Source organism: Ceratina calcarata, unplaced genomic scaffold (assembly GCF_001652005.2).
Source record: "Ceratina calcarata isolate Rehan_Ccalc_2016 unplaced genomic scaffold, ASM165200v1 scaffold428.2, whole genome shotgun sequence".
NCBI lineage: Eukaryota > Metazoa > Arthropoda > Insecta > Hymenoptera > Apidae > Ceratina > Ceratina calcarata.
In genome coordinates this window covers 560,179-576,137 of record NW_017166501.1, presented here as the reverse complement: position 1 = coordinate 576,137, position 15,959 = coordinate 560,179, and the positions used below count along the sequence as shown (strand labels likewise).

At 41.0% G+C, this 15,959-nt stretch overlaps 1 protein-coding gene across 3 annotated transcripts in view; it reads left to right on the top strand.

Moving 5' to 3' along the window:
• Calx (sodium/calcium exchanger 3) overlaps window positions 1-15,959 on the top strand; it is a 78,975-nt gene that overhangs the window by 47,584 nt on the left and 15,432 nt on the right. For 2 of the 3 annotated variants that reach the window (XM_026815087.1, XM_026815088.1), the window contains 2 exons: window positions 3,376-3,567; window positions 8,283-8,450. In XM_026815087.1, the coding sequence (XP_026670888.1) occupies window positions 3,376-3,567; window positions 8,283-8,450 (360 nt within the window). The remainder of the gene's footprint in view (window positions 1-3,375; window positions 3,568-8,282; window positions 8,451-15,959) is intronic. The other variant, XM_026815089.1, reaches the window with a different exon arrangement.

The following is a 15,959-nucleotide window of genomic DNA, read 5'->3' as shown; positions in this document are numbered from 1 at the left end:
TTTTAGACAAATCTCTTTACACATTATTCTTTTACAATGCAGTCATTTTTACTGCTTTTGGGCAATATAGGTATATACTAAGTTTCAGTCTTTCTAGTGTTAAGTATTAAAAATTATATTGATTACAACGACGAAACACTACGGAGAAACGTCGAATTGAAAGGACAAAATATTGGCACTATTGGATTTGACGGTGAGATTTCGAGCAACAGGATGAGAAGCTTCCTCCTGAGGCTCGAGAGGGTAACGCGAGAGCGTGCTAAAAGCCGTCGCCAACAGAATAATATTTCGCACGGAGACGAGTGCGTCTTGGATAAACCCTAGACGTGTGTATACGAATTCCGTGAAATCCACGGTAGTCGCAAAGAAAGACGTGTTTATCAGAAAAGTCATCGCGTGGTAACATTTTTCCTGTCAGAAAGCTATAACATCGTTCGTCCTTCATCCTATCATCCTCGGTCATCGATCTCTTAATGGAATTTTTCTGTGTTCAATCCGAATTCGTGTTAATAAGAAAGCCAACAATATACAGAATAGAAATAAAACGTATCTGATATCATTTGATCTATTTTTATGCTGATTTCTTTGAAATGTTTTTATCAGATAATGAAATGCAGTCGATTTGGGAATAGCCCCTCGGTCGACGGCTGGGCATGACGTAAAATCGATTTTCTCAGCTGAGAAGTCGACGCAACGTGACTCGTGTCATTAACCACGGTGACAAGATAACAAGAAAAATGTTACCCCCTCGAACAAAGGATTGAATAACCGTCAGCGCGGAATAAAGAGAATGTCATTTTTGTCGTCGGGGGATACACGCCGGTTGAGGCATGAAAACGGCGAGAAATTGGTAGCTCGTGACCCGGGTTCAGCTCGCGATGAAACACTGAGTCACGGTTAGCGGAATCATGCGAAGAATCCCAAGAGATCACGAGCACTGTCACTACCGACGTAATACGTTTTCGCGAAACTTGATTTTTTATCAAAGAATTCTTAATGAAACTAGGGACCGAGTCGATAAATGTATCTCAACACGTTCTCACTGGTTAAAAGAAGTTTTCATAAAGGCTGATTATATTAAAAAAGTTCCGTTGTACGTAACTCGATGAAAGGGAAGACTGGATTTGAAAAAGAGGGAATGGAATTCTTCGTCAGAACGCAATTTCCCGGGCGGCCGTGATTCGTTTTTCTTTCACCCCGGGAAAGGGCGAGTTAGGAAATGAATAATCGGTGTTGTAGCTCGCGTGTTCTCCGCCTACCGGCTGTTTGTCCAGTAAACAATGCTCCATCGATTATCCTGGATTTGCGTGGACTCGAATCCTGTGAACCCGGATGGGAATCGTAAGACCCCGTCGTGGGAAGAACGTGCTGTTACATCCGTTACTTGCATCTACTATGTTAAACATTTTCCTGATCTCTGTTATGCTCCGAGATTAACTCTTGCCGCTCCGTGCTTTCTTTGCAAAGCGTTATCAATCCTCGAACTATATCGCCAGGCTGCAGATTTTATGCACGGATAAAAATTGAATATCCAGAAGATGTGCAAAGCCATACGGAATATTCAAGATAGAAACAAATTGTATACGACCTTTTCTAAGATAATATAGATAACAGCAGTACCGACAAATTTGTAGGCCACAAATTTTATTTGCATTTTCCGAAATTCCGAGAAAAACAATTTTCACTTTCTCGAAATTTTATCAAAGGTTATCGATTTTGCGAAAATTTCCTTTTTCCTCAATTACACCTAACCCGTTGGATCTACGGGATGCATAGAACCTTATTTATAGCTGACACAATAGAACTACAACTTTTGTGCAAAATATTTTTCGCTAGCGTCGATGGTTTATGAGTATTTCATACAAAACGATAAAACAGTTTATAGGAAATTATATTAGAAAAAACGAAATTTTTTTCCAAAAGTTTGCTGTTTCGACGGTGGGAATAATCGGATTCTGTCGAAATAAATAAAGTGCAAATTAATGATACTTGTTAAATACTCAAGTGAGAAGCAAAAATTTATAGAAACTTTCTTTACAAAGCATATAAAAAATACGAAATATTAAATTTCATTTCTTAAATTGAAATAACAAATGTTTTATATAAATTCTCCAATCTGGCTATCACCATCTGAAGGTGTTCTTATCAGATAATGAAATGCAGGATCATGAGGACGTGTGTGTGAAATAATCCTTGGAAATCCTATCAGAGGAAAGTTCAGTTCTGATCAATTGATTCCTTTGTATTCACTAATCGTCTGATTCTTCTTAAATTTACTGTGCGAATGAATATTCGTATTTGAACAAAATTCTTTATAATAGAACGATTACTGAACAATTTTCAGTGCTATTTATTCCCATCGTAAATCCATTTTGCGACCATGTTTCATAGACCACTGCAATCACTCATAGGCTATTCATTACCCGGTTTACGAGCATCCACCTGCTGCGCGACGAAATTGGATGTGTATACGCTTTATAAAATATTTCCGGCATAATGTCACAGCGATCGATGCGACGATCTTTCGGGCCGTGCGTCCTAACGGATGATAAAGCGGTACGGATAGACGTACGCAGCACGCGCTCGTAGATCACGTCGCGTACGAAATGAGTTCGGACGCGGAATCAAGAGCTGAAACCGTCGGCCACGGGATTGCAACGGAAAAAGAAACAAACTGTGACACAGGGCATTGGGATTCAATGGTAGTAGCGCGGATTTTGTACGGTGAACGCAGAGCTCGCGAGAAGAACGAGCTGCAATATTTACGGCGCTCGTAAAAAGTCTCTCTACAGGAATAACTTACATCGATCTACATTCCTCCCGACTGCTAAATTCCGGACAATTCAACAGTTGTAAACTATCGCTGTTCAAGTCCGACTCTTAATCGCGTTCACAGAAAACTGATCACTGAAAATGTTTCTCGTCGATCTTCGCCGAATTCACATATTCGATTCGTTACTACAGAATTGTTTAATCGAGTTTAATATTTGCACTCGGTGAACGGGTGAGAAAATACACCACGTAAAATTGATAACATAATGTAGCTGACCTGGTGCCTGTGCCAGTAGCCACGCTATACTGCTAGTAGTATACCTCGTAAGTAGTAATAGCCGGTATATGGTCAGACTCGACGTTACTAAATTGCTACACGGAAATGATTCATAAAAAGCGATTTTATATCGTCGTTTCTTCGGTGTAACAGATCCTTCGGGAGCTGTTCGCGACAGCTAGAGAAGATTTGTGATTAGAAATTTTGTCGATAAACGAATAATTAAATTTGGAACGAACCGCGTCTGTCCGTTAACCGGGAATCGTAGAATTTCTCACGGGACGTTAAACGAGCTACCTGATCAGTGAGATTTGATGCATTTTCAGCTGAGGCAGGGATTGCAGTAGCGGCGGAAATGAAAAAGCCAGAGGAACGGACGGACGAGGAAAAAATGGCATTGCTGGGCAAACCGAAACTCGGCGAGGTGTTCAGGGCGCAAGTACGGATCAAAGAGTCGAAGGAGTTCAAGAATACGGTGGACAAACTGGTGCAGAGGGCCAACGCTTCCATTCTACTCGGTGAGTCGACCGGCTTAAAAACCTCACCCCACGGAAATGAATTTAAACGTACCCCTTTCCCCTTCCGTTCACGCGCTTTCCGCAATTTAAATTTCAAAGTCTAGAGACCGTGGGAATAGTTTTCGATGGAAACTACCTCCACGATTAAGCTGTTAGAAGACGTGTTTCAGGTAAACGTTTATTCGATCGTTTAAACATTGAATTATGTATTCAGCTTTTGATATTCTGAATCATCTTGAAAACTTGTCACTGCTTCAATTTATTGTCAGAGTCAGCCACTTCTACTGGAGTGGTAAAAATGACTTGTTTCTCAAATTAATCATTTAAATAGACATAGTAATTTTTACGTTTTTATGAATAAAAATTCAATAATAAACTGAAAATGATAATAATAATAACTTAGTAGCAATAATTTTCAAAATAATTACTTTTTTAACTTAAGTTCCGTGGAAGTTAAAATGACTCATCTCGGTATATGGAGATACCCTGCATAAAATTTTACATCAAAGAGACGAAAAAAAGAAGAAAACTATTTTACAGAATTAATTATTTGCATATTTTAGAAAAAATTACACAAAATTATTATTTATTTTAGGAAACAGAATGTACTGAAAATTAATAATGATTATAAGAAATGCTAAACAAGTCATTTTTACACCCCTTGGTAGATCTAGTGTTAAAACACCCTATTGGTGTTTTGAGTCAAAGACCGACGAGGTTTCTCCATCGTTTTATGCTTTCAATTTGTTTCGCGTCTCCCGTGTCGTCTACAACCGTGGCTCTAAGTGCCCTTTATTACGTCGTTCGAGTGTAAATTTGCCGGTGAGTACGCTAAGAAACCGCTGACCTCCTCTTGGGACTCTGGTCAACGGCAAATATCGGATAGAAAGTTTCGTTCATCTCTCGTTTTATAGTCGTCGTATAAATTCCGGAAAGGAACCGTTCTAAGTCGAGTTAGCACGGTGAATCGAACGGTCATCGAGAAAAGAATCCTTTCCCGATCAGCTCGTTACGCGAGCACCACGGTCCCGACATATGTAGCAAATTCGATTACGCGTTCGTAATTGAAGAACGACGCTTGTGAAAGCCCGAGCACAAGGTCTCTCGTGCTTCCAGAACACTGAAATCCATCGACTCTCCTGTTTTCAAATATTTAAGCTACGGCTCTTCGTTATTTAAACGATTTTGACGAAAATCCAGAGGAGACTCAATGTGACCGATAATTATTAAAAGATAAGAACCTCCCTGTCACGTTCTCGACAACCTATTCACGAAATTGGAACAGGCATCGCTCAATTAATGAACATGTCCCCCGATCAGACACGTTGTTCTCCAATAAATCAATCGGAAACCGTCCTTCCGAACGCAAGGGAGATTCTCTTCATCGATTCCTTCAAAGAAGTCTGACTCGTCATCGACCCGGGCTCCATTAATTTCCCCGTGCTTCACATTTCACTTTTTTCGTGTTTTCCACCCGACGGAGTTCTGTTCCGAAACGGAGCTCGGCCGAGGCGCGAGCAAGGCGTGTCCCCGGCGATTTATTCTTCATAAAAGGCAGTACAGAACGCGAAATGCGAAACGAGCTGACGAACAAAAGGAGGCCGTTGCCGAGCGATAGAACTCCAAGCTCCTCTGAACTTTAGCCGCCGTGTTTACCGGACTTTACGTTGACTCAAGCCCAGTCGAGCCTTTCTCTCTTCCGAAGGATTTAACTTGGAAACTCGATATAACGAGATCTCGAACCTAATGCCAACCTTGAAACTGGCACGGCTGTCGGACGATACTTCTAGCTCGGTTTAAAAATTTCGAACTAATATCTAAAATTTATAATGCATGACAGAGACCCGAGGCTATAACGTTCCCGGAACTTTCTTCATGTTTTATTCAATACTAATCGCAACCACCGCCGAGATATAACGAAATCATCTTGTAAAGGGAATCAGAGGGATCGAGTACTTTGCCACTAACGATTTCGATTCAAGACGCGATTGTACGACTCGCCGTACAGTTACTCAAAATACAGTCCTCGGGTTTCGAAGGATTATTATCGTTTCGCGAACGAATCCCTTTGCCACAATTTGCCCAATTTGGCAAATCCATTATCTTCGAGGTCCGAAACCACTATCCGCGACGTTGTCCCAAACCCTTCTTGATTCACTTCAGAAACCGAGCGCTCTTGAATTTTTACTCGGTGCTTTTGAAATTCAAATTAAACCGGACGGGGCAGAAAATGGTGAAAGCCGAATGCATCTGCTCGTCACTAGAAACCACGTCATTTTTGTAACATCGTTCTTAAAATTTAAACAATTCAAGTTCATATTTACATAGTTTACAAACACTTGCTCGGCCGATGTCTGATCTTGAAAAAGAACAGAAACCATTTGCAAAAGTCGTCGACAGACAAGTTGAAACTTGGTTGGAAACTCAGGAGGATATTTCAACCAAGGTAATTCGCCGAGCGATCTCGAGTCAGCCGAACGAAGTGGTCCGAAGTCGAGTAACTCGACTAATGAGAGCGGGGCATAATTCTTAGTACGCTGTACGCGAAAACGAGGTAATAAAGAGACGTTACGGCAACGTTTCCGGTGACGCGCCTTGGGGGACGTCTCAAATTTGTTCCCATTCTTCCCAAGTTTCCCTCGGCAAGTGCCCCTTTGTGGCACGATTTTTGTTCGATAGAAAGGGAAGGAGAGGGGGAGGGGGATCACTTTTAAAAGACTTCCGTGACCTTTGTGTGCGCAACCTCAACTCGCCCTCGGGGAAGTTAATTTTAAACTCGAACGCGCGAAACGCGACGTGTCACTCCGTCCGAGCTAAACGTGGCTTTCGTTTATTTTACACCGAGCTACCTCAGCGTCAGCCCTTTGTCCGCCCGAATCAGTTTAGTGTAATTACTCGGAACAATCCGTGCCTCGAGACCGAACGGAATATTCATTTACTGTAAAACGTTTTCGATCTAACTGAAGAACCGACAGTCTATATTTTATATTGCACGTTAACACATTGCTGACCGGCAACTTTTCTGAAAATTTACCTCATGTGCCCGGCTATTGTTTTGAAAGCGGATGTGGAAGTAAAACAATATAAATAAATTTTAATAAATTTTATTTATTATTCAACTCCTAATATTTCGGTTTCGCTCCGTTTTCCTTTCGAAGAATTTGGTCATCGTTGAAATTTTTTTTACAACTAAGAACGAAACTTGGCCGGTCTTATAAGCGAGACACAACTTGAGGTATGCAGACCAAATAATTACACTACAAGATTTCCAACAGTGCGCCGTGAAAACAATAAAGATGCGGAAAAAAGCTTATCACGAGTTAACTCGTGACCGGTCAGCAATGTGTTAAATAACAAATCACTATCTTGACGTTGAATGACAGAAAAAATGTTAAAAAATATAATTTTAACGCCATTAAAATCGTGTCAGAGGAGAGTCGAACCGGACGACGCGTGGTGACGAACAAGCGAGAGAATCCTTTGATCCGATGGGGAAACGGTGACCGCGTGAAACGAATCATTAAAATCTTTTCAAGATCGTCGCTGCCGCCGTGTGTCGAAAGAAACGCTGACCCACATCCGCGAGGATCCTGCGAGACCCGGCCTGGTATCGAAGCCAGGCGATTTTCTTGCCTCGAAACTCGTTCCTCGCCGTCTAATTCGTTCCACGAACTCGCCGTTTTTCTTGCTCTCTTTATCGTCGTACGTATCGCGAGGTTCTTGCCGTTACGAGAAAAACGTGTCACCGTTGCGCGAGGTCGCAAAATCGAAACCGATGAAACTTTTATTACGAGACTGGCAGAGGACACTCGTAAAACTATTAAAGTTTCACTTAATTGGTTCTCGAGCCGAGACAGCAAACGCTTTGGGAATATGACCGAGCGCACTTTTGAGCGTTTAATATGCGATTGCATCGAGCGCAAAAGTTCCGCGATAAAAACTGCGCTTAGGTTCAAATATTTAGTTGCACCGTGTTTGGCTCGGCATAATTCTGACGATAATTGATGCTGTGCCGTGATATTTCATGCTCGTCCGGAGATGCCGGCATGAATAATTAATCAGATTACAATGTATCAGCCTCGCAACGACCTTGAACAAGAAAAATTGCATTCGAAGGCGCGCGGTTGCCTTTGAGGGTGCAAAGTGGAAATTATCGGCCGGGTAATATCGATTGGAATCGGGCGTCCTTGCGTACGGGAACCTCTCGCGGACGGAACTGATTTATGACGCTCACAACGAACATTATATAGAGCTCGCCAATTACTTTGAAAACGGAAACGCGGGACAACGCGTAAATTATACCGGGTAAGAATCTTACGGAAGAAATCCGGGCTCGAAACACCGGTCTCGCCTTCCGTTCCCTCCCACGGAACCTCTGAAAATCCAACCCACCCCGCTGATTTATCACCGACACCAGCAAGAAAATGCAACACTGCAAAAAATTAGCACGGTTTATCGAACCAGCCAGCGAACCCCCCGAATATCCGTTTTTGTCCAACACCTTTGGCCGCGGTTCAACGTTTCGTTCCAAACACGCCTTTCGTTTATCGTTTCATCACTTTCGATTCGACTTCTATCATTACGACTCAGTGAACACATCAGGAGTAATGCAACTTTGCAGACACACTCATCGAAATAATTCTGTTTCAGGTTCTTCGTATTATTGTCAGAATTGTGGATCGAAGATTAATCATATTTCATTAATACGCTTTTAGGCACCAGTTCGTGGAAGGAACAGTTCACGGAGGCATTGACGGTGAGTGGCGGAGACGAGGACGAGGGTGAGGGTGCTGGTGAACCAGCAGCACCGTCCACCATGGACTATCTGATGCACGGCGTTACGATATTTTGGAAAGTGCTGTTCGCATTCGTTCCACCAACGAGTAAGTACGCAACATTAATATGAAAACAATGTAGCGAGCGAAATTTCCACGTGCCGGAAAATAATTCAGTAATTGTAGAGAAAATAGAAAATCGTGATACAGGTCTGGAATAAGTTGTTTCGTGATGACGAAAATATTGTTGGTTGGTGGCTCGCAGTTCTCGGTATAAAATCTCGTACCGAAATGAGTAAACTTTTCGTTAAAAAACTCGCTCACCGTAACACGAAGGTAAACGTAGAGAGGATCTGGAGGCAGCTGCATGTGACGCGTAACTTACGTTTGTCAACACCCACGAGATGCGCTCCACTTATTCTCCGCCTGACGTTTTTCAATTTTTCTTAACTTTCGATAGACCGAGAAATCAGAAATCGAAGTACATATAACACCAGTCGTGTACTTACACATACACTTCATTTGAAATAGAATTTATTATATCATTTACCATTGTGTGTTTCATTGATTTATTCGAAACCACTGTAAATTATTCTAATTGCATCCGACACAACTGCACGCTATCTGTGATCAGCAATTACGCGAATCTAATGCCATGAATCTATGCGATAGCGGTCTTGAAACCATCAAGGAATCGTACGAGTGATTCATCGGAGTAATTGTAAAATTACAGCGATTTCTAACTGTGTCAAATTGCTTTATAAAAATGACTAACGCGACGGTGGAACACGTTCCACTCGCGAACAGGCACTCGCGATTCTTCATTGTCTTCGTGGAGGAATCCTCATACCGAGGAACGCATTCCTCTCACGAAAAGATCTCTCCCCGGGTTTTACTGCGGACAAGTAGCGAGTTACTAGTATGTGTAAAGCACCGTGAAACGTTCAACGTTGCTGCCTCGAAGAATTTTATCCCGAGAGGAACTCCCATAGGAAATGAAAATCGAGCCATCCTTCCTTTGTCCTCTAAATTCGCATTACGTCTATGTACTCGTTTTCAACGTTGTTTACTATTTAAATTACTTTTGTGAGAAACAAAATGATTATGGCAATCGATTTAAGAAATGCATTTCTATTTTAGCATTCAAGGCCTGCTCACATTTTTTATATTTTTAATCAGAAGTCTACGAATTGTTTTATTTCGAATAAGACAACGAATGATAATTGAAATTCATGATAAGAGTCAAGAAATATTTAATCTATTAATATAATGAGTGATAAAATTCAAATAAAATTGTCTACAAAAAGTGGTGACGGTGACAAAAGTCGAGAAAATGTTTAAACCCGAGAGTAATTAATTGGCGATCGGATTCACCCATTAAATGCCGACCGAATAAGTGGACACGCGATTCGGGCAACGTAAAATCGAGGCTTTATCGTCGTCATTCAATAAAGCATTCGAGAAATTTTTGTCCTGGCGTGGAAACGGATAAAACGAGTCGTTAACATGAAAACGCAATTTCTCTGTTTTTACGCGGGGAATAAAGCTAGCCGGTTGACAATGATCTCCGTGTATACGATCGTGACATAGCGCAGTGGGACGAATTCTCCCCGTGTAGAGAAAGAGAGAGGGTAAAAAAAAAAGCCCGCCCGACTTTTACCGGACGTGATAATTTTACTCTCCGCTTAACGAAATATTTTAGAGAAGCCGTAATAAAGCTGGCTGTTAATTCCGAAATTCCGCGCCGTCCGTACGATGACAAGACGAGTTTCACGGGATGACGAAGCTTTATCAAATTTTCAAACGAGAAGACAATTGTCGAAAAACTGACTCGACTATTCGCGGACCATAAAATCGTCTCCCGTCTGAAACGTCCAAGGGAGAAGAAGTACGTCTTCCAGCGTCTCTTTAAATAAGATTAATTGATTACATGGAAATTCCAAGTAAGAGGAACGCTGTGTAAACTCACCGTCAATTTTAACCATCGCAGCAATTTTCGCTGGACGAACGTCACTGAGAATAATTATAATCCTTCGTTTTGTTTATACAAATTTTACAGACCCACCGAGAATTCGTTTAAGCAGAATTTATCTCATTATTATAAACTGGCATTCCGCCTTCGCGCGCAATACTTCTCCGTGTTTCTGAACTGAAATATTCTACGATGTCAACGGTTTGTTCGATCTCAAAAATTGTTTGCGAGAACCTCGCGGAGTAGTCAGATATCGCGAACGTCGTCGAGGTGGGAAGTAGATAACGATGACCTGCAACGGTGGCCGATCCCGCGCGAAGAATCCTTCAGCTAAATCTAGAGAGGCTATAAAGTGGTTTTGTCCCGTGGCGCGGATTATGCGGAGGGGTGGGTTTTTTTATATTTTTAATCAGAAGTCTACGAATTGTTTTATTTCGAATAAGACAACGAATGATAATTGAAATTCATGATAAAAGTCGAGAGATATTTAATTTATTAATATAATGAATGATCAAATTCAAATAAAATTGTCTACAAAAAGTGGTGACGGTGACAAAAGTCGAGAAAATGTTTAAACCCGAGAGTAATTAATTGGCGATCGGATTCACCCATTAAATGCCGACCGAATAAGTGGACACGCGATTCGGGCAACGTAAAATCGAGGCTTTATCGTCGTCATTCAATAAAGCATTCGAGAAATTTTTGTCCTGGCGTGGAAACGGATAAAACGAGTCGTTAACATGAAAACGCAATTTCTCTGTTTTTACGCGGGGAATAAAGCTAGCCGGTTGACAATGATCTCCGTGTATACGATCGTGACATAGCGCAGTGGGACGAATTCTCCCCGTGTAGAGAAAGAGAGAGGGAAAAAAAAAAGCCCGCCCGACTTTTACCGGACGTGATAATTTTACTCTCCGCTTAACGAAATATTTTAGAGAAGCCGTAATAAAGCTGGCTGTTAATTCCGAAATTCCGCGCCGTCCGTACGATGACAAGACGAGTTTCACGGGATGACGAAGCTTTATCAAATTTTCAAACGAGAAGACAATTGTCGAAAAACTGACTCGACTATTCGCGGACCATAAAATCGTCTCCCGTCTGAAACGTCCAAGGGAGAAGAAGTACGTCTTCCAGCGTCTCTTTAAATAAGATTAATTGATTACATGGAAATTCCAAGTAAGAGGAACGCTGTGTAAACTCACCGTCAATTTTAACCATCGCAGCAATTTTCGCTGGACGAACGTCACTGAGAATAATTATAATCCTTCGTTTTGTTTATACAAATTTTACAGACCCACCGAGAATTCGTTTAAGCAGAATTTATCTCATTATTATAAACTGGCATTCCGCCTTCGCGCGCAATACTTCTCCGTGTTTCTGAACTGAAATATTCTACGATGTCAACGGTTTGTTCGATCTCAAAAATTGTTTGCGAGAACCTCGCGGAGTAGTCAGATATCGCGAACGTCGTCGAGGTGGGAAGTAGATAACGATGACCTGCAACGGTGGCCGATCCCGCGCGAAGAATCCTTCAGCTAAATCTAGAGAGGCTATAAAGTGGTTTTGTCCCGTGGCGCGGATTATGCGGAGGGGTGGGTTTCGATCGGACTTCGATCAGACGCCAGGTCGACAGCCACTCGACAAAAGCTCGTGAACGAGGAAAGGGTGTTCGTGACACGCCCTCGAGGTAATAATTTGTTTGGCCGTCGGTGCGAACTTTACGCGGAACGCGACCCGTTCCTGACGAATCGCTGAATATCAAACGTTTTGTATCCGAGAGAAAACGGATAGAAATAAATCGCAATCGGTATCAATTACTTGCACCGCTCAATTTCCTTCGATTTTAAGAAAACGGAAGAGAAACAGAAAAGAGTTTATCGAACATAATTCGAAGAGAAATAGGGAAGAGTTTATCGATCGGAGAATCTTCAGAGACAAGGGGCTCGGCACGGATCGAAAGATAAGGTACTATGTAAAGATCACCGATGCGGGAAACCAGGCTGTGGTTTCTTAGAAAATCTCCAAGGACGCAATTCTGAACGGGACGACTTTTGCTACGTTCTATCAAACGAATGAAATGTACCACTGACAAAAATAGTACATTGCTTCTTGCAATCATATCTCCTTTCACGAACCGACAATAGGGATAACGGGCGTTGGGACGTCGTAAAGACGAAAGGGAACCAACAATGGAAAAGTATTAAGATCCGTAAAGCGATGACCCGATCTCGATAAATGCTATAAACGAGGAGATGTATGACAATGGATTAGAATCTGTTTACCAATATACCAGACATGAATATAAACATCTTCATTTCCCTTTTATTGTTTTATTTTCATGCTGCGAGTTTTACGTATTTCTAGAAAAATAGCTGTAGTTGTCAGAAACAAAAGAGGTTCTATGCAATTTTCTTATAACTCCACTCGTTAAGAAGCATTTGGTGATGGACGAAATAGTTACTTAACCGATTAATCCTGAAGTATTCAAGATAGAAACAAATTGTATACGACCTTTTTTAAGATAATATAGATAACAGCAGTACTGACAAATTTGTAGGGTTGCCCACAAATTTTATTTGAAGTATTTTCCGAAATTCCGAGAAAAACAATTTTTACTTTCTCGAAATTTTGTCAAAGGTTGCCGATTTTGCGAAAATTTTCTTTTTCCTCAATTACACCTAAATCGTTGGATCTACGGGAAAATTGCATAGAACCTTATTTATAGCTGACAACTAGAACTACAACTTTTGTGTAAAACATTTTTTGACCCTCCGGGCGCGAAATTCGGTTTCTCGTGCATGTTTAGCGGGCGCAAAATAGCACATTCCCGCCCTAGGGCGGAAAGACGGAACATGATATAATTACAACTTCGATAGCTTTTGTTATCGATTAATTTCTCGCCCGGCGTGTCAAAAAATAGTATGTGCACCACGGGCGCAAAGGGCATTCTGTCTGTGCTAGAATGCCCTATTTTGCACCCTAGGTACACAATGTACTATTGAAGCATTTTCCGAAATTCCGAGAAAAACAATTTTTACTTTCTCGAAATTTTATCAAAGGTTATCGATTTACGAAAATTTCCTTTTTCCTCAATTACACCTAACCCGTTGGATCTACGGGATGCATAGAACCTTATTTATAGCTGACAACTAGAACTACAACTTTTTTGTAAAACATTTTTCGCTAGCGTCGATAGTTTATGAGTATTTCATACAAAACGATAAAACAGTTTATAGGAAATTATATTAGAAAAAACGAAATTTTTTTCCAAAAGTTTGCTGTTTCGACGGTGGGAATAATCGGATTCTATCAATACCAATAAAGTGCAAATTAATGATATTTAACTTGTTAAATACTGAAGTGAGAAGAAAAATTCATAGAAACTTTCTTTACAAAGCATATAAAAAAATACGAAATGTTAAATTTCATTTCTTAAATTGATATCTCAAGTGTTTTATTTTACCGAAAAATCTGCTGTCTTGGTAAAAACGATAAATCAGGTCGGGGAGAAGATTAAGACTACGACAAGGTTCTCGACGTTTAGTAACGACGTACCGTTTAATGACTCGCGGCAAAAAATGAAACCGTGGGTAGCTCGTGATTAACGCGATAGATCACGGGTTGACGCGTCCATCAATCACCAGAGACAGAGGGTACAGCCGAGTGAAAGGGAGAGCGTGTTCGACAGCATTGGAGAGGTCAGGAAATTGCTTTCTGTAAATCTCTGCCTTTTGTGTAAAAAGAATAATCGACGAAAAGAACTAACTTCTAACCAGTTAAGGAGACAATGAGTAACTCGTAAAGAGCGAGCATACGTCCTTTCAAGAAAACTTTTTAAATACCATTACAAAACTACAATTTCGAGATACAATTGTATTAGCTGTACGTGATCTTAAAAAAGGTCATAACTGAGGTAGAGCGAAGTCTCGAGAAACGAGATGTAAGCGGTGTTTCTGAAAATGATGAGGTTTATCCTCGGATAAAGTAGCTCCTAACTAGCGGCATGAAACTCTCGCCGGCGTGCAAGCACGGAGAACAGAGGATATCTCTACGAGACGCAAGACTCGATGAAATTATCCTGCAGGAGGGATCGCAACTCCCGAGGGATTTCCGGCTCGCGTTGTGCATCCGACCAGATATGTACTTCCCTCTCTATCTCATTTCGCCCGTAAAATCATTTGATACGTCGTCCAGCTCGTGTTTACAAGTCGAACGTGATACGCGAAATCTCTTATAAACTCCGAATATCGCAAATACAAATTCGCGATTTTATAAGTAAATTGCAAATCGTACGGGTTTACAGAAAAATGCAGAAAATATGAAGATTGTTGTGTTCCATGCACATCGCAATGCTTACATAATAATTAACACTAGAAAGACTGAAACTTAGTACATACCTATATNTGGGAAAAAATAATTTATGCATTATTATTTGTACATTTACCCAAAACCAGTGAAAATGACTTCCTTGGGCAATCTAGTGTTAAAGAAATGTCAAAAATAACAATATGAACTATGAAAGATACTGCACAGATTACACGGTGGCCAGGGAGCCCTCAAAATCTGATTGCAAAAAGTTTGACATCGAGCGCGTGTTTGCGGCTCCAGCTGCGACCAGCTCGCGTAATCAAATTCTAATTCCAATCGTCGAAAAACAAACTACAGATCTATTTGGCACTGGTTCCCGAATTTCGTACCTGCACGACAGAGCAATTCACGATGCAAATGCCCCTCTTGTAACGCGTATACGATCGTAGTTATAATCGAGGAACAAGACGACGACTCCTCGTTAAAAGTCTCGCCAAATCTCATGGATATCGTTTTCTATTCATTTTATTCTATGAACGGCAACTATATTTTATCTCTAATCCTCATTTCTATGCGCATACGTATACGCAGGAAGATCGAGCGGTTCGTGTGAAATTCCTGGCCAAGAGAACATCACACGGTCTCACAAATTGAATTAACTTTTGACCGATGACTTGCATATAATATGCTTACCCAAAGTTACGGTTTCTTAATTGAATGCGGGTCGATTAATAATTGAATTATTACGCATTAGCAGAAAATATAAAGAACGTTTAACAATATCAGGTGGAAATCGAGCTTGTAAATAAGTCCCATTCGTCGCGATAAATAACGATAAAAAAATAAGTACGCGCCGTAAGCTCGAGGAAATTAGAACGCGGCGGAGACCAAAAAAGAATGGTACAGCGTCGTGGAATTACGATTGCGGGCTCGATTAAACCCGTTCGAGTTATTAAACTCTCGTCACAAGCGGTACTACAAAAATTTCGTGAACAACGTTCGGTGAAGAACGGCTCTGCCAGATGAAGCGGAGCCATAATATCGGTACGTCGCCGCGTGGGCTCATTAAATATTCAATTTCCTTCGACACCGCATCGATATTCCACCGTTAAATATGCAAAGACACGCGACCTGCTCAATAACTGTCCAATCTGGAGTTCGCCGAGAGTTATGTCGAAACACAATAAGGGAAAAACTATGGTCTTCAGACAGGCTGCAGACTTATTAACAGGTATTTATGGAAAGTGAAATGACAACGTGAAATACTGTAAATATTCATAGAACTTATTGGATTATGGGAATTAATAAAAGCAAATATTTTATCTAATATAATTAAT